Source organism: Taudactylus pleione, unplaced genomic scaffold (genome assembly GCF_031769625.1).
Source record: "Taudactylus pleione unplaced genomic scaffold, aTauple2 ptg000003l, whole genome shotgun sequence".
In the NCBI taxonomy this organism is placed as follows: domain Eukaryota; kingdom Metazoa; phylum Chordata; class Amphibia; order Anura; family Myobatrachidae; genus Taudactylus; species Taudactylus pleione.
This window is the reverse complement of record NW_028284406.1, coordinates 1135241-1162845: the sequence shown is the minus strand read 5'-3', so window position 1 is coordinate 1162845 and position 27605 is coordinate 1135241. Positions and strand designations below refer to the sequence as shown.

Genomic DNA, 27605 nt, shown 5'->3' with positions numbered 1-27605 from the left:
AAGGAAAAGCAGCCAACAAGTGCTCAGCACCTCTGGGAACTCCTTCAAGACTGTTGGAAAACCATTCCAGGAGACCTCATGAAGCTGACTGAGAGAATGCCAAGAGTGTGCACAGCTGTCATCCAAGCAAAAGGGGGCTACTTTGAGGAATCTAAAATACAAGACATATTTTGATTTGTTTAACACTTTTTTGTTTACAACATAATTCCATATGTGTTCTTTCATAGTTTCGATGTCTTCAGTATTAATCTACTATGTTGAAAATAATGTAAATAAACAAAAACTATTGAATGAGAAGGTGTGTCCAAACTTTTGACTGGTACTGTATATATATATATATATATATATATATATATATATACAGTATATTATTTATTTATTTTATTACCATGTATTTATATAGCGCACACATATTCCACAGCGCTTTTACAGAGAATATTCGGACATTCACATCCGTCCCTGCCCAAGTGAAGCTTACAATCTATGGGCCTGATTCATATATATATACACAAAATCCGGCACTCATGAGATCAATACAATATAGAAGCCGGGTGCCGCCCACAGTCTGCATGGACATACTAACCGATTATACACTCCATCTGGCGGCGTGTATTTTAAGCTTGACAAAAGCACAATAAAGTTCTGGAACATTGCTTACTAAGCACGGCTGATGTGATTTTTTTCTTGCCACGGAGTGCCGTCAGATGGAGTGTGTATATATATATATATATATATATATATAGTGGGATGGTCAATCGATGGAATAAACCAGGCCCAGGGTTGGGCTTCTAACGGACTAGACTAGGTTGAGGACTAGAACACTCCTCAACCAAAACCCATTGCTTATCAGAGTTAAATTTGGACCAACTAGCAATCCTATTTAAATGGATTGCCTGGTAATAATATAGAAAGTTGGGGAGTTGGAGCCCTTCGTTTATCTTAGTCCTATACAAGATATCATGGCGGAATCTGGGTTTCCTACCGAACTAAATCTCTCACTAATTTCTGTAAGTCTTATGGTGGGATCCATATAGGAAGTGCCAATTAAATGAGAAAGCTGACTGTAGGCCTTGAACCATAGAGTCGGAGGTGTTTAAAATCAATTATTCCAAATCCGTGGCTCTCAATTTAAAGTTTGACAGAGCACCAAACTTCTTAAATTCCATAGTCAAATTAGGTAGCGAAACTACTGGGTTGGAGATGATCGCCAATAAATCATCTGCAAAAAGAGCTAATTTATATTCCGTGGATTCCAACTCAACCCCCCTAACATCAGAGTTGCATCTAATAGCCCGTGCCAAGGCTTCCATGGTCAATATAAAAATAAGGGAAGACAACGGGCACCCCTGTCTGGTACCATTTAAAATTGGAAAGCATAAGGATTTTTATACAAGGCCATTATTCTTGCAGACCAGACCCAAACCCATACGTCGAAGCACCCCAGACATGAATTGCTAATCTACTCTATCAAAAGCTTTTCTGTTGATAACAGAATTGTGGGGGATTGAGATATCATGGCCCTATACATTAAATCAATTATTTTTGTTGTGTTGTCTATAGCTTTCCGCCCGGGAACAAATCCGACTAGATCACTATGAACTAAGGTGGCTAACCAAGGTTTAAGACGATTCGCCAACACTTTCTCATATAATTTGAGGTCTACATTAAGTAGAGACATTGGCCGGTAACTCGAACAAAGGATAGGGACCTTGCCTACCTTGGGAAGAACAGTAGTATGAGCTTCGGACATTTAGGTAGAAACATTTTTCACATCATCGATCTCATTGAAAGCCTGAAGTAGGAGAGTGGACAAATGGGGCAAGTATTAATTTGTATCTGTCTTTTATTATGAGGTGAATGGTTTCCGAGTTCTGAATATAGCAGCTGTTACATGAGATTATTTAAATGAACAAGTGATTTTATGAGAGCAATTATGAAAAGTTACTTTAATAATAAAAAATATGCAAGAGTCTTCTATGCAATTGATATATTCCTATAATTCTACATAGTAGTAGAGGTCTGCTGTAGCATAGTGTGTACAAACAGTATGTTTATGAAATAAGGCAGCATCCAGCAAGCAACTTGTCAATTCTTTCCTGAGTAAGAATCTCTGTCATGACCACCAAGAACAGCTTAGAATAGATATTACAGTCCTCCCTCTGCTACAATGTATCAACAAAATTCATTATTACTTCTTTAGACAGCCCTAATCTTCATTTCTACATGCTTGAAGGAATAATTATGCCCCTTTCCAGTGTACCAGTTGATGCCATCAGCGTAGGTGGTGTGCTCCCCCAAGTGGTAGAGTCCATTCAGGTTGGCGGAGTGGCAATTGGTATACCACCAGCCGCCCTTGTAAAGTAACGAGCAACTATTTTCATAGGTGTCATTGTCTTGGTCCTTTGTAGAGAACTTTATATTGTTTAATCCTGACATCGAATCACCTAGGAAATAACACAATATATTACGACCCTGTACCAGATTGGAGCTTTGCTTGTTTTTCTCCTCTATAATTGTGGATACAACTACTGGAAGAATTTCTCTACTGTGACCATTGGAAAGGAAGAGAGAGAGAAAAAGCCTCCACCAACCACTGCCTACAGTACTGTAACTACACGTTCTGAGCGTGATTCCGAGATGGGCGCAGTTCGGTATACATGGCCGCAAATAGCGTATTCCGACACGTTTACATACTCCCCAAACGCCACAAATTGTTTTATTCTTGCAGTTCTTGTTTACGGTCTCATTTTTGGAATTATATTTACAAATTACGCGGCTGGGTGACTTAGGAAGCGCTCTAAAACAGTCTCTTTTTCCATTGCGCTGGGCCGTTATTGGGTTTGCAAGCAGTTGAATTGTAATATTAAAGAAAGAAGACAGTTTGTTGGAGTGAAGCGACTGGAGAGCTGTTAATAAAAGCCATGCAGTATGCATATATGTTAATTAAAAAAAACACATTTGTAATCTACAGCCCAGGAAAATAAGGAGCACTGAGACATCATTACAGCTCTGTCCATACGGATATTTACCAGCCACGTGCTTCTAGTGTCTCACCTGCGGTCCCCTCCTTGTAGGCTCCAATTATTAGCTGGTATTTCTCTGTCTCATCCAAGACTTTGAAGTTGGTGTACTTGGCAAATAGCTTTTTGTTTTCAAAGTCTAGTAAGTCAATGCGCAGTTCCCATGAGCCTTAATAGACCAAGACATAAAACGGTATAAGAAAGTATTGTTGGAGCTGTCCACATACTTGTGAGGTCCTATAACGATGATAAAACCTTGTCGTTCGGTGAGATCAGAGGTGTCAGGTATTCAGAATAAAGGTTTGGCCCCCTGGACACCCCCTTGTCACCAGCTGGTGTATTAATGTGTGTACTGCTAATTGCTATTAATCCATTGTCTGTGTATTATTGTGAGTATCTATGGCAGTGGTCAGGGAACAGGGGTAAATTACCCCACATGGGGTAAAAATGAAATTCCTGGGGGTAATGGATGGACAGTCGGGCATGCATATGAATCACTCTATAATATAGAATGATTCATATGCATGCCCGGCTGTGCCGCAGGGAGACTCTAAGCCGGACGCCCCCTGAGGTGTTATTACCAGCGGGCGCCCGGCTCCTTCCCTGTAGCGCCGCGTTAGCCGGAGGCTGGAGTTCTCTTCTGAACTCCAGTTTCCGCCTCTCTCCATGCGCACTATGGGAGAGACGTCATGACGTCTCTCATATAGTTCCAAGGAGCAGCCGGGCGGACAGGACGGCGGCGGATGCAGGAGCGGGGATTAAGGTGAGTGTTTTGTTTTTTTTGTACAATTGGCACTACAAGGGCACTATATGGGGGCACTACTACAGGGGCATAACTATGGGGGCATATGGGAGCACTACTATATGATTTCCTTCCTTTCAAATCAAGGGGGTAACGTCGGCGTATCTAAATATATTTTGGGTTAAAAGGTAAAAAAGTTCCCTGACCCCTGATCTTTGGTAATATATTGTATAAGCTTGTGTGTATTCTTAAATGTCAACAGGTGGTGGCGCTCACACTGCTATTGCAAATGCTCCTTATTTAATTATTATCACTTATTTATATGGCACAGTTCTGTAGGAAATACACCTACTCACATTCGGCAGTCATACTGCTGGGCCGCCTCCGTTCTGGATGTGGCAACCACCAGGTGAAGACTGCGGGCCTTATTCATAATTGTCCTTAAATGGACTCTCAAAATGTGCCACGAATCCCTCCCCCAGTGGCATAACAGGATCCCGGAGCGTCCTGTGCTGGTCCCGTTCCTTAAGGGTATGACGTCACGCAGAGGGGACCAGGCTGCCGGCACTGGGAACTGCAGACTGACCGGAGCCCCCTGAGGACGCTCCAAACAACTGCACAGACTGCAGGGTGCCTGCCTGGGGTGTCCAAAGGACACTATGGCGTGGGCAGTCCAAAGGACACTATGGACAGCACTGCATCAGCAATACTGGCTGCCTGGTGCCATTCCAGGAGAGTATGGTGAGATGGGGATCATTACCTAATGAGGTTATTTTCTGGAGATTGTCGTTCCCCAGCCAAAATTCGTTCAGACGGCTTCCAAACCCTCTCTTGTAAGCGTCCCAATCGCGGAAGAAATCCACCGACCCGTCCCAACGTCTCTGGAACACCTGCAGCGAGGGGAGAAGACACATTTTTAGAATACCTGCTGGATGTTCCAGGTGTCAGCCCTCCCCTACATGTGGTAATGGTCAGTAAGATTCTCATTTTAATCTCATTCTTATTATGTGAATGTGACCCTATTGTACAAAGGTTTTGTTCCCCCCATGTAGGAAATAAGCACCGTTGAATGCAAGTCTACAGAAAAATTACCCATTTATTGGGGGGAAGCCCGGGGTGCAATGCTTCCTGTCTCCCAGTGCGAGGTGCTGTAACCAGAAGATACTAAAATGGTCCGGGGGCTTCAAAAGAGGAAGGGCCCCTTCACTCCCTTACCCCGGAGAACAGGGCTAAGGAGCCAAAGGAAGAAAGACAGGGTAGCCAGCAGTTTCCAGGTAGATAGTGGTAAGTGCTATATTAGCGCATAGGGGCTGATCTGCTTACCAAGTTAGGGCACCATTAGCTTGGCATCACTGTGGGTACATGGCACCTGGGAATTTTCAGCAACACGTCCTTCTGCTAGAGGAGGAAATGATGCTGCCTTACCATGGAGGATACACGTGTGTGTATGTATATGTGTGTATATATGTACATATAAATGTGTGTGTGTGTGTATGTATATATATATATATATATATATATACATATCAAAATACCCCTATCTCTAAGCGCCCCCTAAAGTTCTTGTGTGTGTGTATATATATACAGTCAGGTGCATAAATATTGGGACATTGACAGAATTTTCATATTTTGGCCTCTATTCACCACCACAATGGCTTTGAAATGAAACAAACAAGATGTGCTTTAACTGCAGACTTTCAGATTTAATTTGAGGGTAATTACATCCAAATCAGGTGAACGGTGTAGGAATTACAACGGTTTCTATATGTGCCTCCCACTTTTTAAGGGGCCGCAGGGCAGGGGACCGCAGGGCAGGGGGCGCTGTCAATTTTCCTGTTTATTATCATTCTCACTTGTACTTTCCTCTTCTTTTATCCCCAGCATCTCCTGGCCTCCCCTATCTCTTCCCTGACCCTTCCCCATGAGGCCATGGCACTTTTTCAGGTGCATTAGCTTAGGTCCCTATTTAAAAAATGGGGGGGGGGCACCCAATTCTCTCTCTATGGCACAGGGCACCAAAAAGTCTAGTTACGACTCTGACTAGCACACACAAACTAATCACTGCACCTACTATCTGTTTACATTATCTCCATCCAAGGCTTAGTAAATAGACCCCTTAGTGTTTCAGGTGCCTTCTAAACCTTGGTGCCCTAGACTACTGTGTGGGATCACCTATATATTGTGTCTTCCTTGTGTGTGTCCAAAAGTGACTTTTAACCGATGCACTGTTATTCCATTCTACAGGGGATGTAGTTAGGATACCGGCTGGAGCTATCCTGCCCGCCGATATCCCGACAGCCACCTCCCGACATGGGACTAAAGATAGGCGTCGAAATCCTGACGCCTATCATTAGACCCACTACTAAATCCCGACACCAGGCATGCCGAACGAAGGTAAATCAGGTGTCTTATTGTGTAGCCGCGGGGGGGGGGTTGGCGTTAGGGACCCCTGGGGGGACTTAGGGTTAGGCACCACACCGGGAGGGTTAGGGTAGGGAAAAGGGGTTAGGCGCTACTAGGGGGGGTTAGGGTTAAGCACCCCCCCCAAGAGGTTTAGGGTGCAGGGAGGGGGGTAAGGTTTAGCACTAATGGGGGAGGTTAGGCACTAAGGGGGGAGGTTAGGGTTAGGCACTAAGGGGAGGGTTAGGGTTAGGCACTAACGGGGGGTTAGGGATAGGCACTAACGGGTGGAGGTCAGGGTTAGAAACCCCTAAGGGGGGGAGAGTGGAGGGTTAGACTACTTACCTGATTCCGACCCGTCGGGCTGCCGCTGTCGGTATTTGATCCGGCGGCTAAAACAGGTGCTGGCATTACATGCTGCAGGGAGTGATACTGTTGCAATTGGCCCAGATTAAATTCTGATTATAGATTTATTTATTTTTTACTACCACTCACAATTCTCTTGTAGGGGGATATGTATCCAGCCTTAGATAGAGATAAACACGGTCTACGAAATGACAGATAGACCCTGATTGGTTGCTCTGGGCAACTTCCCCACTTTGGGGTCCATTTACTAAGCAGTGTTAGAAGACAGAGTGAAAAGTGATAAGCAAGTGATAAGGCCTGATACCTCTCCCCTTTAGCAATTTCCCAGCATAGAGCAATTTAGTTTTCCGTGTGTCAGGTGTTTCAGTGCTTACAATCCACCCTCCATCCTCCGTGTCCATATCACATAGGACTTTGATTGGCTGGATGCCATCTGGGTATATTGTGTGCCAGTCGCTCAGCACGGCCCCCTGATCCTGCAGCTCCTGGCAGTTCCTGGCTGCTAATAGATAAAAGGGGGGGAAAAGCATTTTTAGCTTCAAAGGGAATATTTAGGAAATGAGAACCTGTCTATTATCACTGTGTATTTATAATTAAATACTAGAGCGTTGCGTGCAGCCATTGGGAAGGGGACCTGCGCGCAACCGCTGGATATATAAGGAGGACTCACGGGGGCTGCTGGGAGACGGCTGTCTGAGGTTTAAGGAGCAGGACTTATCGGAGCATGTAGTGAGGGAAGCTGCAGCAGCTGTGAGGACCCCAGAAGCTGCCGGGGACTCTGAGGAGGAGGAAGCAGCAGTGGAGTGACCCTGATTCCTTCCCGTTTATGATAAGGGACAGCTGGGAGACTGAATCCTCTGTGCTGTTCTACGAGGATCAGGTCTGTCAGCTGTGCAGCATCATAATACAGCACATCATTCTGCCATTACATACCGGCACACTAATAAATAGCTTCACAGTATTTAGCTTCAAAGTTTTATACAGGAACTGTTAAATGCCACAGACTTCACTCCAGGCTAATAAGCACGGAAGCCTCAGTTATTATGAATAGAAATGTTACCTCAGGAAAGGTCCCCCACAGGAGAAGACAGCTTGCTGCTGCTATGTCGCACTTATGTTATACTGGACAGGGGAGTTCAGGACTTATCAACAGGCCAGTAAAGAATTGTAAATTATAAGTACCAGCACACTAATAGGCTATCCTATGATGCTCAGTGTGCTATATAGTGAACTGTAATTCCTGTAAGGAAACTATGCCAGTATAGGCAGAGTAACCCTCTTCAGTGTCAGCACAGGCCTGGGCTTGCAACTTTCAAGTGTCAGTACATATATTAATCAACAGCATCAGAGATCAGAGTAATATACTTATTATTGAGGTACCCATCCCTTCAAACGTGCACCAACGCAAGAGTACTACTGGCCAGTGTGTAGGGACTTGAGTTATAATATAAGACCTATGTACTAGTTAAACCAGGTTATTCTTAGGATGAATTGTTTATATCTGTTTGCATGCAGAAGTGCTAAACCTATATTGCTAACTCACTTCATTTACAGTTCAAGAAAGAAGCGTTCCCGTTTGAATAAAATTTTTCGGATCCCAGCGTCATTTGCTTGTCCAAAGGGTATGTTTAGACTTGTATCTTTAATTGCCGAATTGTATCAATTGTTGTGAAACTTGATACTTTAGATTTTTTTTTTGTCAATACACTTTTGCTAGGTGTAAACTTCTTTGGTAAACACTTTTGTTGCCGGTAATAAAGCTTGACTACTGACAAGAACCAAGAGATAAACCAGACCAGTAAGGAACCCTTTCATTAGTAAAAGGTTACACATCCTCCATAGAAACCTATGGGGGATGCGCTGACTGCGGGAATGGAGGAATCACAGCAGGTATCGGCAGGGCCGGATTAAGGTCTGTGGGGGCCCCTTTGCAACAAACTTGTGTGGGCCCCTATCAGTGATCCAAATATATATACAGTGTGTATATATATATATATATATATATATATTCACACATACATATATATATATATATATACATAGATATACACACACACACACACAGTGTGTGTAATATATATATATATATATATATATAATTTTATAGTGTGTCCCAACCCCATCACCAGCAGCACCACACTTAGGAAAAAAAAAAGAAACATGAATTGACCTTCCAGGCCAGGGCAATCACACAGCAGCAGCTCCTCTTCTGTTCACCTTCGCGGGCTTCAGACACGGCTGTTAAGGGGGTGGGCTGGTGTGGGGCTGCGCAGCGTGACCTCTGACGTCACGACTCCATTGCCGTACAGCCCCACTGCACAGCCTGCTCCCTGTGCTCATCGAGCGCTGCCTGGCTGCAGTGACTGCCGAGGGGGACCGCAGCGGAGACAGCTAAAAGCTGTACTCCGACGGTCTTGGTACTAGTGGCAGGGGACAGGGTGTGGGGGCCCCCTATGTGTGGAGGCCCCGGGACGACCGCCCCTGTCGCCCTGCCGATAATCCGGCCATGGGTATCGGAGATACCTGCTGCGGTCCCTCCTTCATACATCTGAGAGAAATTTAATTTTTGTGGTTAACCCCCAAAAACGGGTGTTTTTAGGGATTATACTTCTAATATACAATGATAAATGCGCCTCAAAGTCAGTAAAGTAAAGCACTCAGGAGGCGCCGAAATTAGTTGACACGGGAAGCGTGGGCAGGGGGTTACAACCTGTATAGGCGGGCCTAGACACCTTCTGATGGGAGGGTCCAGTCTGTGCCAAGGGAAGGTAGGTCAATTCTCCACAACTCAAGCTGTGTTAGGGTATGTACAGTCACTTCTATGTGTTTTCTGTAGCTGAGGGGGGTAATTGCTTTGTTGGTCACTATCTGGTTTTCAGAAGTCATGGATAAATAAAGTGTGACCACTCTAATTCACCAGCCATGGCTCCGTGTCTAAATTTTGTTTGCGTTGCTAGGGGTATATTTACTAAGTGCAGGTGTTTAGAAGTGGAGATGTTGCCCATAGCAACCAATCAGATTCTAGCTATTTTCTTCTAGAAGGTGCTAGATAAATGATATGTAGAATCTGATTGGTTGCTATGGGCAGGATCCTGCACTCCAGTAAATATACTCCCAAACTCCGCCATTACAGTCCAGGTTTTAAGGATATTCATGCTTGAGTCCAGATGGTACAATCAAATTGACTGAGGAACTAATTAAGTTACCTGTGCTCAAGCACGGATAGCCTTAAAAAGTTGGCTGGAATGGCGGAGTTTGGGAACCTCTGGATTAGAGTGTTAATGACGGGACACCATCATGTCTGGAATGGGTACATTGCATGCAGACGGTTTGCATGATAGCAGCATAACCCTCAGACAGTCCCGATATTTGTTGCTCATATTTACTGCAAGATTTCACGTGTTAGATTACAGGGGATCAGCTCCCTACTCTTTCTGGAACCAAAAACCAACACCGGTTTTCTGTCTTTGATCTGAATCCCCTGATACATGCCGCTAATGATCGCCAATCCCACCTCCTTATCAGCTGCAGAAGTCACACCTAAATTGGGACTCTTTATGGATTTATTATTGATATAACACACATACTGCAGGATCCTCACCCACCATATAATGACTCTGTCCTGCCGCTTTCTCCTTTCTCGCCTATGGGATGGAAGCACAGATCCTTTAGCCGGATTTCCAGATAGCACAATGCAGACAATAACATATGTGGGTACAGTAACAGCATTTAAAATTGTCATCGATTAAACAAGTTAAACATTGGTGTATCTAGTACATCTGTTGTATCCTAAGTTCTCAACTTGTGGCAGTTTTTTCCCAAAGGGGCCCTAAGATAGATCTATAAGGTCTGTCTGGTCAGTATAGCTCTAATTACAGTAAGAATAAAACACATAGGAAGCTAATCTGAATGGGTATTAATTGCATAAAACGTGGCTTGGTAGATATGTACTCAGATTAGGTTATACGTGTAATAAATTGCCTCCTCTCCTCGAAATCTCTGAAGGGAAAATTCAAGTGGTACTTTTGGGGGTAAATGGCTGCGTGATTCACGCAGTGGTGCAAAGTTGCGCAATGCTTGCAAACCGCAGCGTCCGAGCAGGGGGTGGGGCTTAATGTTACAAATTACCGCAAATGTCTCATCAAGCCTCCTCAGATCACTTCACTTAGGGCTGGTCTACTCTTCTGTGAGTACAGCCGGGCCTTATTAACAATGGGGCGGATGGGGCTGCAGTTCCAGGCCTCTCAATAAAAATAGGCCCATCATCACGCCAGCCTAAGTTTTAAAGTTGATTTTCTAATCTCAGCCTATCAATTCATTTGGAAGTAGTCGCATAAGTGAGGACTGTGGCTCAAGGTTTCAACCATAAGGCATCAGTAAAAAACAAATGTAATAATAATACTTGCACATAACACTTGAATGGAAACTCATAAAATATCGTGAAGATCCTATTTAATAACTGAATTTTGATGTCCATTATTTTATACCGTTAGAAAGTTTTTACCTTTTTCACCTTTTACTACTGTTGTAGAACCTGCAAAAAAAATCATATAAAACCATTATAAATAAGGTACTGTATAGAAATATAAAACTTTCAAAATGGCATAAGACCATTGGTGGGAATTCCTGCACTGTGCCCCCTTTGCTGGCGTGGAACAGAAAAATACATTGCTGCCCCTCTGCCATCGATGGCGGATAACCATAGGACCTCCACCATCGATGGCAAAACCATCTTTTTTTTTCCCTTCTCCTTAGATAAGTTAGAGACCTGTCATAACAACATAAACTACATTTGTGTCCTTAAAACATCTTATAAACATCTCTCTAGATGAGTGTGTATCAGTAATAAAAGTGATTTGTTTTAATCACACAATCATCTTTCTGGGATGAAAGCCATTGTTCGTTTTCACCACTAAAATGACTGTTCTGTCTGTCTCACGCCCTCATCTGTGTAGCAGAGAGAATAGTGGCCCTCATTCAGAGCCGTACGCTCAGAGCAGAGCGCACGCTCTGAATGAGGGCCGCCCTCCATGAAAATGGAGCGTCCTCCTGGACGCTCGTATAGCTGTGGGTCACCACCCACAGGCTATACGAGCGTGCAGTTTGATGGCCGCGATGGTCTTGATCATCGCGACCATCGAAACTGCAAGTCGGAGCCTGCGGTTGAGGTTTTCAACCGCAAGCTCCGAAGTGATTTTGGCTCTATCAGAGCCAAAATCACTCCCACTGACATCACTAGTGATGTCAGTGGGCCGGCTTCTGACGGGAGGCGTTCCCGTGGGAACGCCCCCGTCAGGGAGGCACGCCTACCAAAGGGGACGTGCTGTCAATCAACATCGACAGCACGCCCCCTTTGATCAGACACAACGTCGTGTCTTGCGCATGCGCACGACGAAGCTCCCTCCGTCGTGCGCATGCTCAGTGCACACCATCGACCCACTTGCGAGCGGACAGCCGCTTGCGAGTGGGTCTGAATCAGGCCCAGTGTTCTGAAACAAATTCCAGTCAGAAAAAGGGAGAAGATAATTGAATGTAGGGATGGCTTTCAGTTTCAGTTGGTTAACCATTAGTGGTCCCCATCTCTGCTCTCTTGCTCATGGCGTAATAGTCAAAATAGAGATGGGGGCAGGGCTTCAAGGGTTAAATCGAGGGCGGAGCTATGCTCTGTGTCCCGGTGCCAGTTAGAAAAAAATCATAATTACGGAGCTCTGGGCCTGTTTCAGAGCCATTCGGTAGGCTGCGTTCATACATAGCCTGCCGAAGTTTGCAATCTGCGCATGCATACAAGACGCAGTGCGCCAACTAGTCCATGCGATCGGGATTCACTCGCATCCTGTACACAGACACTCCGCTAGCATGAGTGACAGGACGAGCCATTTGCGGGTGGTGACACGGTGTGGTCGATGGTAACGGGGGTGTGGTGGTGCGAACGCAGGCGTGTCTGTGCGTCTGAACGATGTTTCAGGGGCGTGCATAATTAAGACAGCGTCAGCATACACGTCACATGGCTGAATTACACACAGCAGTGCTTGCGGTAGAGTATGGTCAGCTACAACTGCTGCGTATGGGTCAGATGTCAGCCGATGTTACCGATTGTATAATACACTTCCTGAAGATGACGTACGTTACTAAGGCAAAGTTGGCGTCTTGTGTTAGGCTGGTGGGCATCTACATACATACCGTGATCGCACGCCAAGACATAGTGGGGTGCTAATGTCTTGCTAGTGATCGCGGGATTTGCATACTTTGGCTGCTGACGGCTGCGTGCGAACGCAACCTAGCGAACGGGTGTGAATCAGCCCTCTGTGCCATCGATGGTGGAGAACCATGTAATCTCTGCCATAGTTGGCAAATCCACCGGTAGTTAACCATCCCTATTGAAAAAAGTAAATGAACAAACAAACTGCAAGCAGGATACATAGGGCCTGATTCAGAGCCGTTCGCTATTTGCGGTCGTTCGTTCAAAAACAAGGGGTGGCTATTCAAATGATCCGTTCGCAAATTGCAGTCTGTTCCCACCTCTAAGTCTGAACGAGCGAGCAAAACATACGCTCGTTTATTTGTTAAAAACGCCCCCTGGCCGCTCGCACCATACGTCATGTCCGCTATTTATTAGATTAATCGAGTACATCGACCAGCGTATGAACTGCTCGCTATTCTTGTGGTTGGTGTTTGCTACCACAAATTTGCGAGCAGTTCTGGCTATAAAATAGCCCAGTGACGTTGTCAATGACGCTGCTGTATTAATTATGCACACCCATAAAACGCCCGTTTTGACCTTTAAGCACGCCTGCGTTCGGATCTCCACTCCCCATTTTCAAGCACCTTCCCCTGTTACCACCCACATACGCCTCATTCTGTCACTCAAAATAGCAGGCACTCGCTTTATAGCGTACAAACGATTTTTGGCCGCACTGACTGGTTCGCGCATGCGTACTAAAAACCGTACGCATGCGCAGATGTGCAAACATCGCTCGGAACGAGCGTACTGCCGCTAACGAGCGGCTCTGAATGAGGGCCATAGTTTGTGATACACTATGAATGACTACTGAGACTTACAAATGACATCTACAGTAAGTATATTATTTTACTAACCTTTCTCACCAGGGGGTCCGGCTTTTCCTCGGTCCCCCATAGATCCTTTTTGCCCTAGAAAAAGTGTTTGAAAAACAAATTTAAATAAGATCAGACTCATTGTTTAATGTTTGCCAATAATTGTATCAGAAATCCTGGAGCTCAACACATGGGTTTAACCTATTACTTGGCTGCAATGCTCTTAGCAGCGAAAGAAGATTTAAGTGACTTCAGTGTTAATTTGCTTGTGACTTACTAGGAATAGTTCTGGCTGCTGTATATAGATTTTGGGCTCTATTTATCATAGTAAAGATTTTCCATCACTTATCGCAGTGATAGAGAATATACCACAGTATAAAAGAAGAGTACTGTATGAAGTACTGGCTGTCAACCGTAAGAAGACAAGGCCTGATTCAGACCCGGTCGCATGCGCTGAGCGCTCGCAACCGGGTCGATGGTGGCCCACAGCGCATGCGCATGACGGAGCCGGCTCCATCGTGCGCATGCGCAAGACCCGGATAGCGATGGGCAATCCGTCGCTCTGGGTCTCGCACCAAAGGGGGCGTGCTGTCGATGTTGAGTGACAGCACGCCCCCTTTGGCAGGCGGGATGGGCAGGGCCAGATTAACAATGGGGCGGACGGAGCTACAGCTCCAGGCCTCCACATAAAAATAGGCCCATTGTCATGACAACATGATGTTGACTGGCCATCTGCTCTCCACACGGTCAGCCATAAATCATAAGTTATAAAATTGTATTTCTATTTACCTCACAAAATGAAGCATTTTTGTTCTTTTACATATTTACGGAGACATTGGGGCTGAGAGTATAGTTGGTGTACACACCCACATGGCACTGACCACACCCTCAAAGCGCTGGTCACACCTCCTCTACTCATAATAGGCCCTTGGTCATTTTCAGCTCCAGGCCCATGTGGCCCTCAATCCGGCCCTGGGGATGGGGGGGTGGCTGCCCAGACGGAGGCATTTGGGGCCGGCCCCACTGACATCACAAGTGATGTCAGTGGGAGAGCTTTCGGCTCTGTTTGAGCCGAAAGCTCTCTGGGGCTTGCGGCCACAAGACCCTACCACAAGGGTCTCATCGCAAGCCCGTTGGTCGCGATGGTCTTGACCATCGCGACCATCATCCTGGCCGCTCGCATTATCTGTGGGAGGCCACTCCATAATAAAAAAAAAAGACGCCCTGATTCAGAGCGAGCGCTCTGACAGAGCATCCGGCTCTGACTCAGGGCCACAGTCCGGATCACCTGTGCCAAGTCACACCACCTGCAGGCTGCACTTGAAGCTTGGATTTGGGCTTCCAGTAGCAAACGGATTTAAAAAATAAATAAAAATTGTTACATAAAAAAAACAATAACAATATATTTTAATATAATTTGCAAAGGAAAAATACTTTCATTTAGTAATAAAGCCCTTACCATCCTGAAATGGTGATAGAGATAGGAGGATAGTCGGCAGTACATGCACTGCTGCTGACTTTGCTAAATAGGCTTCCCTGTGCTATAGTTATCGACGGTCTGGGTGCGTCGTATATGGAAAGCCCTATATCCAGCTAAAGCACCCGTTGTTGAAGGATTTAGGACATGGTTGCCAACTTTCTGGCTGCCCCTTCTGGGAGGGAGTAGCCAGAACGGCAGGGCAGGGGGGCGTGGCCGGACAGGTGACTGTCATTTGTGGGCGGGAGGGAAGGCGGGCCCACACGATCGCTTCATTTTGTCCCCGCCCCTGCTACACAAATGACGCGATTCAGCGTGAATCGTGTCATCGGCCCCCTCTGCTGTGGGGGTTTCACAGTTAAGCATCGGGGGGAGGCTTGCCTGCCTTTCCGGGGGCCGGGAGCAGCACCTGATTTTTGGGAGGCTCTCAGCCGAATCGGGAGTGTAGGCAAGTATAATTTAGGACCCTTTCATTTTCTCTGATTTTCCAGTTACTCAGAACTCCAACAACTGAGCACACCCAGGGCCCGATTCGGCAATACACGCTAGTACACCACTGAACGCAGATTCCCGATGGTCTGGAATTTGTGAAGGTGCCTAACCCGTACTGCGCATGTGCAGAACAGGTCTACGATCTCGCGGGCAGACTGGCAGCAGACTGTCATTGATTGACAATATGCTGCCGTTTGTGGGCGGGGGGCGGCAGTGTGATTTGAAGAATGCCACTGCCATTGGGGGGAGGGGTGTGATTAGAAGAAGCCAGGACCTCCATCAGCTGACGGACATTTCCTGGCCTCATCTGTGGCAGATGCCTTGCGTGACCCCATGGGGCACTTAACCAGCCGATGTTCCCGCAGATTATCCGATGCTGCGCTGTACAACGCAGCTCGGATAAGTAATACATGCTGGAGGCGTGATGCCTCCTTCTGCATTAACGTATTAGCAAGGACGGAATTGCAAAGCTGCCTGCGTGCACAGGGTCATAAAAACTTTAATTATGGCAAAATAGTGACGTGATTGTCTGTCAACCTTGTGTACTCAGGCCCTGATTCAGAGCCGCTCGCAAAAAGCGAGCGATCGCTCTGAATCAGGGCAGCCTTTTTTTTATTAAAACTGGCCTCCTAGCCGCTTGCTAAGCTGTGGGTGACCACCCACAGCTTTTGCGAGCAGCCAAGTGATGGTCTCGACCATCGCGACCATCGGGCTTGCAACGAGACCCTTTTGGTAGGGTCTCATTTCCGCAAGCCCCAGTGAGCTTCCTGCTCTAATAGAGCAGGAAGGTCACTACTGACATCATTCGTGATGTCAGTAGGGTCGCCCCCAAATGGCAGGCGTTCCTTCGGGAACGCCTCCGTTTGGCCAGCCACCCCCCCTCCCTGCCTACAAAACGGGGCGAGCTGTAGTTCAACATCATCAGCTGCCCCGTCTTGTAGTGAGTCCCGCAGCGAGTGATTTTTCGCTCGCTGCGGGGCTCGCGCATACGGACTGCCCAGCCATCGACCCACTTGCGAGCTCATAGAGCTTGCGAGCGGGTCTGAAACAGGCCCTCAGTCAACAGAGCTGTCTTCCCATTTCTGTTACACCGCTTGTTTTGACCGTGCTCCTCATAGAATACATGACATTCAACAAATGCAGACTGCATATTCTGCATCTGTCTTCCAGGACGAGATGCATGACGCATCACAATTGGAATGCATCCCGCCACCCTTCGCATTCATTAGCAACTCCGGTATACATTACGAACACCGTAAAGGACCGATCTCTCGGTAAGAGCAACCCTTTGCAATGGAGGGACTTCCGGGTTTATGACCCAGAAGCCCTTCTGGCGTCCTTCTGCGCATGTGCAGAAGGACACTTGCCTCAAGTGGGGTGATGGGAGGGATCTGATTGGATCCCTCACAGCACTCTCCCGATAGAAGCCTATAGGCTTCAGGAAGATGGCTTTACCCACTGTAACCAAGCCCTGGAGCTGACCGCATTTCTCCCTTTGGTGCCTCCTGCCCCAAGTGTCTTGTTTCCAAAGTGAAGTGTTTTTGAAGATCGTTGATACAGTTACACCCAGTCTGAATTCATACTTCACTTACCATTCTCTCCTGATGCTCCAACTTCTCCTTTTTGACCCGCAGACCCTGGAAGGCCGGGACAACCTCTGAGAATTGTCAGCTTGTCGGACTCACCAACGCCAACAACTTTTACCTCTGGTGCAGAAAATAATGACATGAAATCACGAGACTGTTTAAGACTTTTGTGGCAAGATTGATTTTGAACACTTTCCATCAGTCGGAATCAAACTGGACAAAGTCATTTGTCAGGTTCAGAGATCATCATTTGTCAGAATCAGTAAAGTGCAGGATATGTGAAGAGTGTTGATAGTGATATCTAATGAGTGATGAGAATGATGAGCAGTTGTTGATGAGATGCTATGAGCCACCGCCTCGGCTCATACTTCCGGCGGGTTACTAGACTACCAGGATGCCGCATGAGCTCAGCCACACAGCATGATGGTCCCGACAGTTACTAAGCAACCGGGACTACAGCGGCCGCAATAGTTCTAGGTCCCAGCTGTAGCCAGGACGCGAATGTAAATGTATACATTCAGTACTCATGCTCACCTGCATTAGATATTTTCATTTAGAGGGCAGGTCTCTGAGGAGAGTCCTGATTGGCCTATTTCCATTTAAAAGGCAGCCTATCAGCACATTGCCGGTTATAGCTTCTTGCATGGGAGTTAGCTTGCTGATCCTGGTTCTTCACTGTGCAATAGGATTCCCTGATCGCTGTGTGCCTAGCTGGTCTGGTCCCTGGTCTCTTGTGTCCTGCAAATAACATCTAACGCTAAGTATCACCTTACTTATTTTTGGAACAGTGACCTTGTGGTTGGCTATCAGCTGCTACTGTCATTTATTGCTACACCTGCTGTGATTGTTTGATCATACAGTATTATTACATTAGAAGTGTAATTACTACTCCAGTCATATCATGTGATCATCTGTTTATTTTGTATAAAGCTCTACCACTCTGAGTTTAAGACCTGACGGCATCTCAGTACCGGTGAGAGTATCGTTCTCTAAGGGAACAAGGGCGGTTGTTATAGACAGAAGACCTCAGCTATTGTTCTAGGGAGTTTATGCAGTTGTTTCATAACGAGTGCTGAGTATGAGAAATGATGATTTATAGGTGAGAATAAGAAGTAACGTGTGTGAATTGATAAGTGTAGCATGATGTGCGATAAGAGGGATGAGCTACAGTATGAGTGTTTATAAGTGAGAATAAGAAGTGATCTGTGATGAAACCGCGCCACATCGTGCTTCACTGAAGAGTTTATTTTTTTAAATTCGAACACAAAGAGACTACTGTCCGGGTTTGAAGTTTGTTTTTAGTCCCTGACTATCAATGAGAAAGCCAGACGCCTAGTGCAGAAAACATAAGTCACTCTGCACCAAGAACAACACCTGTCCGCACAGCACCAATCCCTTCTCAGGGTGACTCTCACATGACCTCTGCCCTCTCCAAGCCTGACCCTTAGGGGAGATATATATTTCCCTGGACATGCGCAACTACAGTATAGGCACTTATTGAGAATGGTGCAGTGTCCGCAGGCTGTGCAGAGCTTCTCAACCTTATCTGCTGTGTGACCACTGACACTGCAGCTCCCCGTGTGTGTGTGAGAGTCACTGTAAATATGTGTTTTATATACAAATATTTTTATATACATATTTAATAAATCATAGACTCCCATTGATCAGTTTCACTTATTGGCTAACTATGTGGCTGTATTTACTAACCAACAAAACGTGAGCCAATCATTACTGAGATATAGGAATTTATTGGTTTTAATCATCAGCTACTCTGATATACATAAGTACTGTATATGGGGCCTGATTCAGACCAGCTTGCAAGCGCTATGCGCACGCGTGGCGTGCGCAATGCACGTGCGCAAGAGGGTGAGCGATAGAGAAATTCTCTCGCTCCGGGGCTCGCTACAAACGGAGCGGCTGTCGATGTTGATCGACAGCTCGCCCTGTTTTGTAGGCGGGGTGGCTGGACAAACGGAGGTGTTCCTGAAGGAACGCCTGCCGTTTGTGGGCGGCCCTACTGACATCACCAGTGATGTCAGTAGTGAGCTTCCGGCTCTATTAGAGCCAGAAGCCCACTGGGGCTTGCGGCACACGAGAACCTACCACAAGGGTCTCGTCGCAAGCCGGATGGTCGCGACCATCACATGGCCGCTTGCTAAAGCTGTGGGTGGTTACCCACAGCTTAGCGAGCGGCCAGGAGGCCGGGTTATTTAAAACAAAGCGGCTGCCCTGATTCAGAGTGAGCGCTCGCATTTTGCGAGCGGCTCTGAATCAGGGCCATAGTTCATACAATAATTTTTTGTGCATAATATAATTTTGGAGATGGGGTAATTAGCAAGCTATACTTATTAGACTATGGTCTGTATAAGTAAATATGAATGAATTTTGAAGTCTGATAGAGCACAGGTTCTCAAACTCGGTCCTCAGGACCCTAAACAGTGCATGTTTTCCAGGTCTCCTCACAGAATCACAAGTGAAGTAATTAGCTCCAACTGTGGATCTTTTAAAATGTGTCAGTGAGTAATGAGTACACCTGTGCACCTGCTGGGTAACATGGAAAATGGGACCTGTGTGGGGTCCTGACGACCGAGTTTGATAACCCCTGGGATAGAGTGTAGAGTCCTCTTGTAACCCTCAGATGTCACGGTTGGAAGTGGTGTGTAAAGCATTGGAGAACGCTATCTCTCCTCATACAGCAGTGGCAGCATACCTAGGCTAAACCATTATAAAAGAGGTCCAAAAGCACAATAATGACAGCAGATGCCACACACAGCCCACCTAGTCTGCCCAGTGTTATACCCCTTTTACACCAGAGCAAAAACCTGGGTTTTTGCTGGGTCTACCCGGGTCGCAGCTCAGTGTAAAAGGGTCCCTGAAAAATAACCTGGGTCAAGTGACCCTGCAATCCAACCCAGGGAGCTACCAGGGTTGGACCCAGGATGGACCCAGGTAATGGTGCAGTGTAAACGGTGCAACCCAGGTTATCTGACCTGGATCATGCCTAAAATGAGCGGATTGGTGGTTGTGGAGCATTCACCTCCCACTTTTTATGACCTCACAGGTTTAGCAGGGCAGACCTGAGTTCAGTGTGAACAGGGCTGACCTGGGAGTAACCCAGATCAAAGGTGCAGTGTAAATGGGTCTGACCAGGGTTGGAACCATGTCCAAAAACCCAGGTCGGACCTGGGTTTTTGGTGGAAAAGAGGTATTATTTTCCTCTGCCAGTATACAGTGGTATACAATACACTCATGCTGTCTTACTCCCATGTTATCATAGTTGCTTTACTGTTTCCTTACATATCCCGTTTCACGTGATTTCAAATATATGGAGGGTTATCTTGTAATATATGCTTCTTGCTGTTGCACCAAGTATGGGCTCGGCCAATATGGTGCAAGTTCCTCTCACTCACGAGTAAGTGCAGCCGTATGGCGCACTAACGGTACCTTCGGACTCGCACATTTCTGTTCGCAGCCCCGTAGGGCTGTGAGCAAAAATATCCGAGTCTGAGGTGAGATCGGGCCACAAGTCTTAAGTGTAAAATTCAGTAAAATTTTATTTTTAAAAAAAAAAAAAAAGAGAGAGACCTAAAGTAAGATGGAAGTTAATCCCCCATAAAATTAATGTTCCCCTCAGGAGATTAAACAAACCAGGAGTTCAACTAATATCCATCCTACAGGCAGATACGTCACTGATATAGAGACAGATTTCTGCCCGGTGGGTGTTATGCTCAGACTCTCTGTGTCTGACTGTTTGCCTGTCCCATGTATGTCTGACTGTACCATGTATGTCTGTCTGTACCATGTTTGGTCTGTGTAATGTGGATGTAGTAGAGATGGATGAGACATAGGAGGGTATATTTACTAAAGTGCAAGTTTTTAGAAATGGAGATGTTGCCCATAGCAACCAATCTGATTCTACTTAACATTTATCTAACACCTTATAGAAGATAATAGCTGGAATCTGATTGGTTGCTATGGGCAATATCTCCACTTCTAAAAACCCTCACTTTAGTAAATACACCCCAGAGCCATAATTTTAGATACCTTTTAACACCATTAAGACACATTCAGGTACAGTTACCATACCGCCACTTCTAAATGTCCTCTTTCACCCCTGCCTACTGTATTAGCCCCTACCACCTCTGTTGGAAGGCTGTCCCACCAATCTACCACTCTTTTAGTAAATTCATTATTTTCCAATGTCTCCTCTCATTGCAATGTATTTATGATGCATCATACAATGACAGTGTACTCAGAGCGTAGCACTACAATACACAAATACCTCCCCAATAATAACTTACCTGGACAGGCCTCCTCGCCATTGCCCAGCGTGGTCACTATTCCGAGCCCAGCTAGCACTAACGCCCACATGGTAGCTCCTGGTGTTAGAGTCACTGCCTCGGTCAGACCTTGTTTAATGAAGTCTAATACCAACTTCAGACTCCATTTATATCTACCCCCTTTCTCACGCCCTTTGTAACCTCTATGTGTAAGCCCATCCACCGACAGTTATTCAATGGCTTTAGCGCAATTTCCCAAACATGTTTATTTTCAAAGTGTATTAAAACTTGGACACATGCAGCTTTTTCCCAGCCGAGTTCAGTCATTACGAGAGGCTGCAATGCTTGTCATTTGATTGATAGTGAACATTGTACCCTGATCAGTGTGTACAGCTAATATAAAATAATTATATGAGTTAAAGTTCCTTTATTTGCTCATCTGTTCCAGTACAAGCACAAAAAGTACAAAGGGTTTGTCAGTAATCACTTGTTGGGGTACAGTTCTGCTCATCAAGGCATAGCATGAAGTATATTGTAGTTTAACCTTTTTTGGCCTTTATTTTAGGGATTAAGGGGCCTATTTACTACAATCCGTATTTAAAATGCAGTTGTAGTGATATTTTCCCCTATATATTCGCACATGAGTGTATTAAAATTCGCATGCAGGGACAGAGCTTGCGAAAAAGCCCCGTCTCTGCAAATTCGCCTACCGTGAGGTTGTGCCTGCGACGTCCATTTAACTCCCCTCCCCGCCGCCCGCTACCCCCCGCTCAGCTTACACTTATAGGTGAGTAGTGGTCCGGTGAAGTCCTTTGTGGCTTTGGTCATCTGATCGCTGGACTCCTGCTCTGCGACCCCCCGCGGGCATCTGATGTCTGCAGTGACTGGTGATGTGGGACAGCGTTTTTTTCCGCATTGCGGGTTACATATTCATTTTTGTGCATTTACCAGCGATCCAAAGACGTGCGTATCTTAGCCATCTCTCTGCGGCCACTAATTTGGCGTTTTTTCGTGACAACTTAGCGACAACAATTCATTAGTGCGCAAGCGATTTCTTGGGTGTGCTGTGCGCGTGCAATGTGGAGGCCAAATTCAGACGTCTCTCCTGCACCTAGTATGGGGCAGGTGCGTGTAAGTGCCGGTGACAGCGATGACGACTGCTCTCACGGACAGAGGAGCGGGGTGGTGCGACGGCACAGATGCATGTTACAGCTGGCGGGTGCAATTGCGTTTGTTTGACATTCGAATAAGCCACTAAAATGTGTAAATTAAACACAAATCACTTATTTTGCGATATAAACCTCAATCCTATCCTAAACTCTGCATGCGAGTGTATCATTAGCCTGTATCCAATAAATACTTTACTCATCTATTTCCTGATCTTCCAGTGGCTGAGTGTATGCAGTCCTTTGCCTGCACCCAGCCTACACCGACACTCACTGTTTCTCCAACATCAGCAATTTACACTGGCAAAAGGATATGAGGCCAGACATAGGCAGAGGACCTCATTGGCCTGGCCCTATCACACCTCAAGATTCCGGTCCATGAGGTGTTTGCTAGAGACACTCTACTTGAGCTTATGAGCATAGGGCCTGATTCAGACCCGGTCGCAAGCGCTGGGCGCAAAAAGCGCTCGCTCCGGGACTCACTACAGAAGGAGCGGCTGTCGATGTTGATCGACATCTCGACCCATTTTGTAGGCGTAGCCGGGGGGTGGCTTCACAAACGGAGGCGTTCCCAAGCGAACGCCTGCCGTTTGTGGGCGGCCTCACTGACATCACTGGTGATGTCAGTGAGAGAGCTTCCGGCTCTGTTTGAGCCAGAAGCTCTCTGGGGTTTGCAGCCACAAGACCCTACCACAAGGGTCTCGTCGCAAGCCCGATGGTCGCGATGGTCTTGAAGCAAAAAGCGCAAAAAGCCCTCGCTCCGGGACTCACTACAAAAGGGGCGGCTGTCGATGTTGATCGACAGCTCGCCCCATTTTGTAGGCGTGGGGGGGGTGGCTGAGCAAACGGAGGCGTCCTGCCATTTGTGGGCGGCCCTACTGACATCACTAGTGATATCAGTAGGTGGACTTCCTGCTCTAATAGTGCAGGAAGTCCACTGGAGCTTGCAGCAACGAGACCCTATCGCAAGGGTCTCGTCGCAAGCCCGATGGTCGCGATGGTCTTGACCACCGTGACCATCATCATGGCCGCTCGCATAAGCTGTGGGTGGTAAGAGGCCGCAACAAAAAAAAAACAGCACCCGCCCTGATTCTGAGCGAGCGCAAACTTTTCGAGCGGCTCTGAATCAGGCCCTCTGTCTGTCCCTGTGTTTAAATGAGCAATCACTGAGACTCCCAATCTCTCCACGCTGTTATACCGCCGGTGATTCTCCACACGCCACCACCGGCGCACCATCGACATCCGTGGTCTGCAAACCACTCATGTGCAGCAGCCATTGCCGGGAAGGGTTCCCAAGAAACCCTCTCCCGGTACTTGCGGCAATACAGCAACCTATCGGCTACAGAGGCTAATACCATCTGGAGATGGCGTTAGCTGCTGGGGCCAAACGTCACATTCCGTAGCTTGGTTAATTCTACATCCTAACACCCTCCATAGATACCTAGGGGGCTTCTTCTAAATGGAGGTACCACGGAGATATCAGAGATATATTGGCGATATCTGCTTCGGCTGCTCCTTGAAACATCCAGGGGATCGTTAATATTTGCTGGTACCCTTCCAGAAACGGGTATTTTGGGGGGATATCTTGCAAATATTATTTGATAAAAAGGGCTCCTTAGAACAAAATTAAAAAAACATCCCCAGTCTACGCTCAGGTTCCACTGATTTACTGTTGATTGAAAAGAGAGAACAAAAAGTTGGCGCCTGCTATACTGGAATCTTCACTACACGTATGAAGAAACACAGTAATCAAATTAGCGTTTGACGTATGTTCTTCGATAAAAGAGAGAAGTGCAGTGTGTGAACCTGTAACGGCCCACGGATTAATATTTCACCAGAAAAAGTTCCCGTAATTGTGATGTATATTAGTTTTTTGATTGTGGGAACATTTTCCACATTCCTTCCATGATCAGGGTTACGGCACAAGTCAGGGGAAGCATCTAGTCCTCCTACATTAATAGTCATCTAGCAAAGGAGACACGTGTGTATATTTGACAAAACACAGAAACGTTTTCATGCCACCAATAATACAGCTCAATGAGAAATGACGCGTTCCACATGGTGAAATAGTGATAGTTCAGCTTTGTGGAGGTTTTTATTTAATTTATCATTATTATTATTATTATTATTATTATATTATTTATTTTATCATTATTATTATTATTATTATTATATTATTTAATTTATCATTATTATTATTATTATTATTATTATTATATTATTTATTTTATCATTATTATTATTATTATTATTATATTATTTAATTTATCATTATTATTATTATTATTATTATTATTATATTATTTATTTTATTTTGGGACTAAGGAGCTCATTCAGACTCGCTCGCTATGATGAATGCGCTCGCTCCCAGCGTATGCAAATTCGGCCAAGTGACGGCATGGCAGGCGATCGCACGGCAAGGCATAAGCATGCCCACTATGTCTTGGTGTGCGATCGCTTTGTGTATGTAGGTGCCCACCAGCCTGTCTTAAGACGCCCACTAGTGCACGTCATCTCCAGGAAGCGTATGCAAGCATCGGTACATCGGGTACCATTGGCAGCAAGCGCAGCGCTTGAGGTTGACTATACCCTGCCGCAAGCACTGCGAGCTTTTTGATTGCAGTGGCTATGCAGACCCTGCGCAGTGTGATTGACAGGAAGTGCTGCTTGTGGGTGCTGACCGGGGGGAGGGGAGGGGACTGGTCGAACGCAGGCGTGCCAGTGAATGCGGACACTGTTGCAGGGGCGTGCATAAATTAGCCACTGCGATGCCCTACGCAGCCTGAGGTCTCATAGCGTGCAATGAAGTTAGCAATTCCTGAGTAAGAGCTTGTGCAAGTGTGCGTGAGGCTGCGATGGTACTCGATTGTAATGATGGCTCCGCAGTCTTGCTAAGGATTATGGATGTGTGCTAAGTAAAGTGGGCGTTCTTGTGTAGTGCTGCAGCGGCATAGCGATCGCAATGAATTAGCATACTATCGCAGTTGAACTGCGTGCGTAATCGCTATTGCATTCGCACCTGCTGTTCCTTGCTGAATCAGGCCCTCAGACACTAAGAGCCTGATTCAGAGTAGCATTGCGCATACGTCCCGATGGTTACCGCTGGCGGACGCATATCGTAATTTCATGGAGACACATGTAATTTCGACAGACCTTTCTAGGCAGGGGGCTTTCTTCTGTGTCAGCATGACGGGTCGTGCCACACAATGGAGAATCTGCAGCTAGCATGGGGCTGGTGCAAGTTCCAATGCTGGGTCCCATGGTTACAAGGTGGACGCCCCAGACTTTGCACCTTCAGATGTATGGATGTACACCAGGGAAGGGCTCATAGTAATGTCAGCATAAAGACATGACTGCTGAAAAAGGCGCACACGCAGGCTCCGATGTGTCCAACTCAGAATCAGAGAGTGATAAAGCAGCAGCACAGCAGCCAGACACTGACTTACACCTAAGGACCAAAGGTCTGAGGGCCTGATTCAGAGCCGGACGCTCTGACCAGAGCGCTCGCTCTGAATCAGAGCCCTCCTACCTAAAAATGGAGCGGCCTCCTGGATGCTCGCATAGCTGTGGGTGACCACCCACAGCTTATGCAAGCGGCCAAAAAGATGGTCGTGATGGTCAAGACCATCGCGACCATCGGGCTTGCGACGAGACCCTGCGGTAGGGTCTTGCTGCCGCAAGCCCAGGAGTGCTTTTGGCTCTTTCAGAGCCAAAAGCACTCCCACTGACATCACTAGTGATGTCAGTGGGGCCGGCCCCAGACGGTAGGCGTTCCCATGGGAACGCCTCCGTCTGGGCAGCCACGTCCCCGGCACGCCCACCAAAGGAGGCGTGCTGTCAATCACCATCGACAGCACGCCCCCTTTGGTGGGAGACCCTTAACGACGGCTTGGCCGTCATAATTCGGGTGTCGTGCATGCGCACAACGGAGCTCCCTCCGTCGTACGCATGCGCATTAGGGCACCATCGACCTGCTTGCGAGCGCTCGCGAGCGGGTCTGAATCAGGCCCAGAGTCACACCTGTTACATGTGGATGGAACATATAATGCATACCTGCCAATCGGCAAACTGCATGACTGTTATTATAGAATGACCGCTAAGATAGGAGGCACCATTTTTGCGTGCAGTAAGCCACCTCCCAGTTACCGCCTGGGAACGCCCATCACTTTTGTACGACATTTCTGATGCTGCACATCCTGATCACCATAGCGCCCTTGTATGTACTCTAGGCCTGATTCAGAGCCGCTCGCAAAAAGCAAGCGCTCGCTCTGAATCAGGGCGGCCACTTTGTTTTAAAAAACCCGGCCTCCTGGCCGCTCGCTAAGCTGTGGGTGACGATCCACAGTTTTAGTGAGCGGCCAGGTGATGGTCGCGACCATCGGGCTTGCGACGAGAACCTTGTGGTAGGGTCTCATCTGCCGCAAGCCCCAGTGAGCTTCCGGCTCTAATAGAGCTGGAAGCTCACTACTGACATCACGTTTGATGTCAGTAGTGCCGCCCACAAATGGCAGGCGTCCCTTCAGGAAAGCCTCTGTTTGTCCAGCCACCCCCCCCCCACCCCGCCTACAAAACGGGGCGAGCTGTCGATCAACATCGACAGCTGCCCCGTTTGTAGCGAGCCCTGGAGCGAGAGAATTTCTATCTCGCTCCGGGGCTTGCGAGCGCAATGCCCCACCATTGACCTGCCTGCGAGCGCATAACGCTTGCGAGTGGGTCCGAATCAGGCCATCTGTGTACTGCATACACCTTACCAGTTTTTAGAAATTTTGGTGCGTGCGCATATGCAAAAAAAAACCCAACGCTCAGCTATGTTAATATCGGCATTGTGTGTGGTTTGCGTGCGGCTCTGAACCAGGCCTAAGGTCCCATCCTGCTTTATCTTCGGCCCCAGATAAGCACAAACCGTTACAGGAATCTATTCCCCATTCTTCTGTCATTTTAGCATCAGGAATTTCAATTTTGGGATGATAAATTTTGTGAGCTAAGGAATGGTGGTATACAAGGGTGTAATCGTATTTCCTGG

The 27605-nt window shown here is 46.7% G+C and overlaps 1 protein-coding gene across 2 annotated transcripts; it reads right to left on the bottom strand.

Moving 5' to 3' along the window:
• Window positions 1-1842: 1842 nt before the first annotated feature.
• LOC148543418 (ficolin-2-like) lies at window positions 1843-21533 on the bottom strand. 2 transcript variants are annotated; one of them, XM_088451972.1, is made up of 9 exons: window positions 21438-21533; window positions 17143-17256; window positions 13624-13677; window positions 11033-11062; window positions 10134-10172; window positions 6903-7030; window positions 4523-4652; window positions 3055-3189; window positions 1843-2444 (listed from the first exon to the last, which is right to left on the bottom strand). In XM_088451972.1, exons 1-9 carry the CDS (start codon window positions 21505-21507, stop codon window positions 2197-2199), a joined length of 948 nt encoding a protein of 315 aa, XP_088308098.1. In that variant the 5' UTR covers window positions 21508-21533; the 3' UTR covers window positions 1843-2196. The 2 variants fall into 2 exon arrangements, with proteins under 2 accessions (XP_088308098.1, XP_088308185.1); XM_088452059.1 differs by having other exon boundaries at window positions 6903-7027.
• Between the last annotated feature and the right edge of the window lie 6072 nt (window positions 21534-27605).

What these genes read in the sequence shown, in the direction of transcription:
- LOC148543418 (XM_088451972.1), bottom strand. Translation starts at nt 21,507, where the DNA reads ATGTGGGCGTTAGTGCTAGCTGGGCTCGGAATAGTGACCACGCTGGGC. An exon ending in TGGAGCATCAGGAGAGAATG is followed by an intron (nt 13,678 to 17,142) that starts GTAAGTGAAGTA and finishes CACTTTTTCTAG; the next exon opens with GGCAAAAAGGATCTATGGGG. An exon ending in AGTAGTAAAAGGTGAAAAAG is followed by an intron (nt 10,173 to 11,032) that starts GTAAAAACTTTC and finishes TCCATCCCATAG; the next exon opens with GCGAGAAAGGAGAAAGCGGC.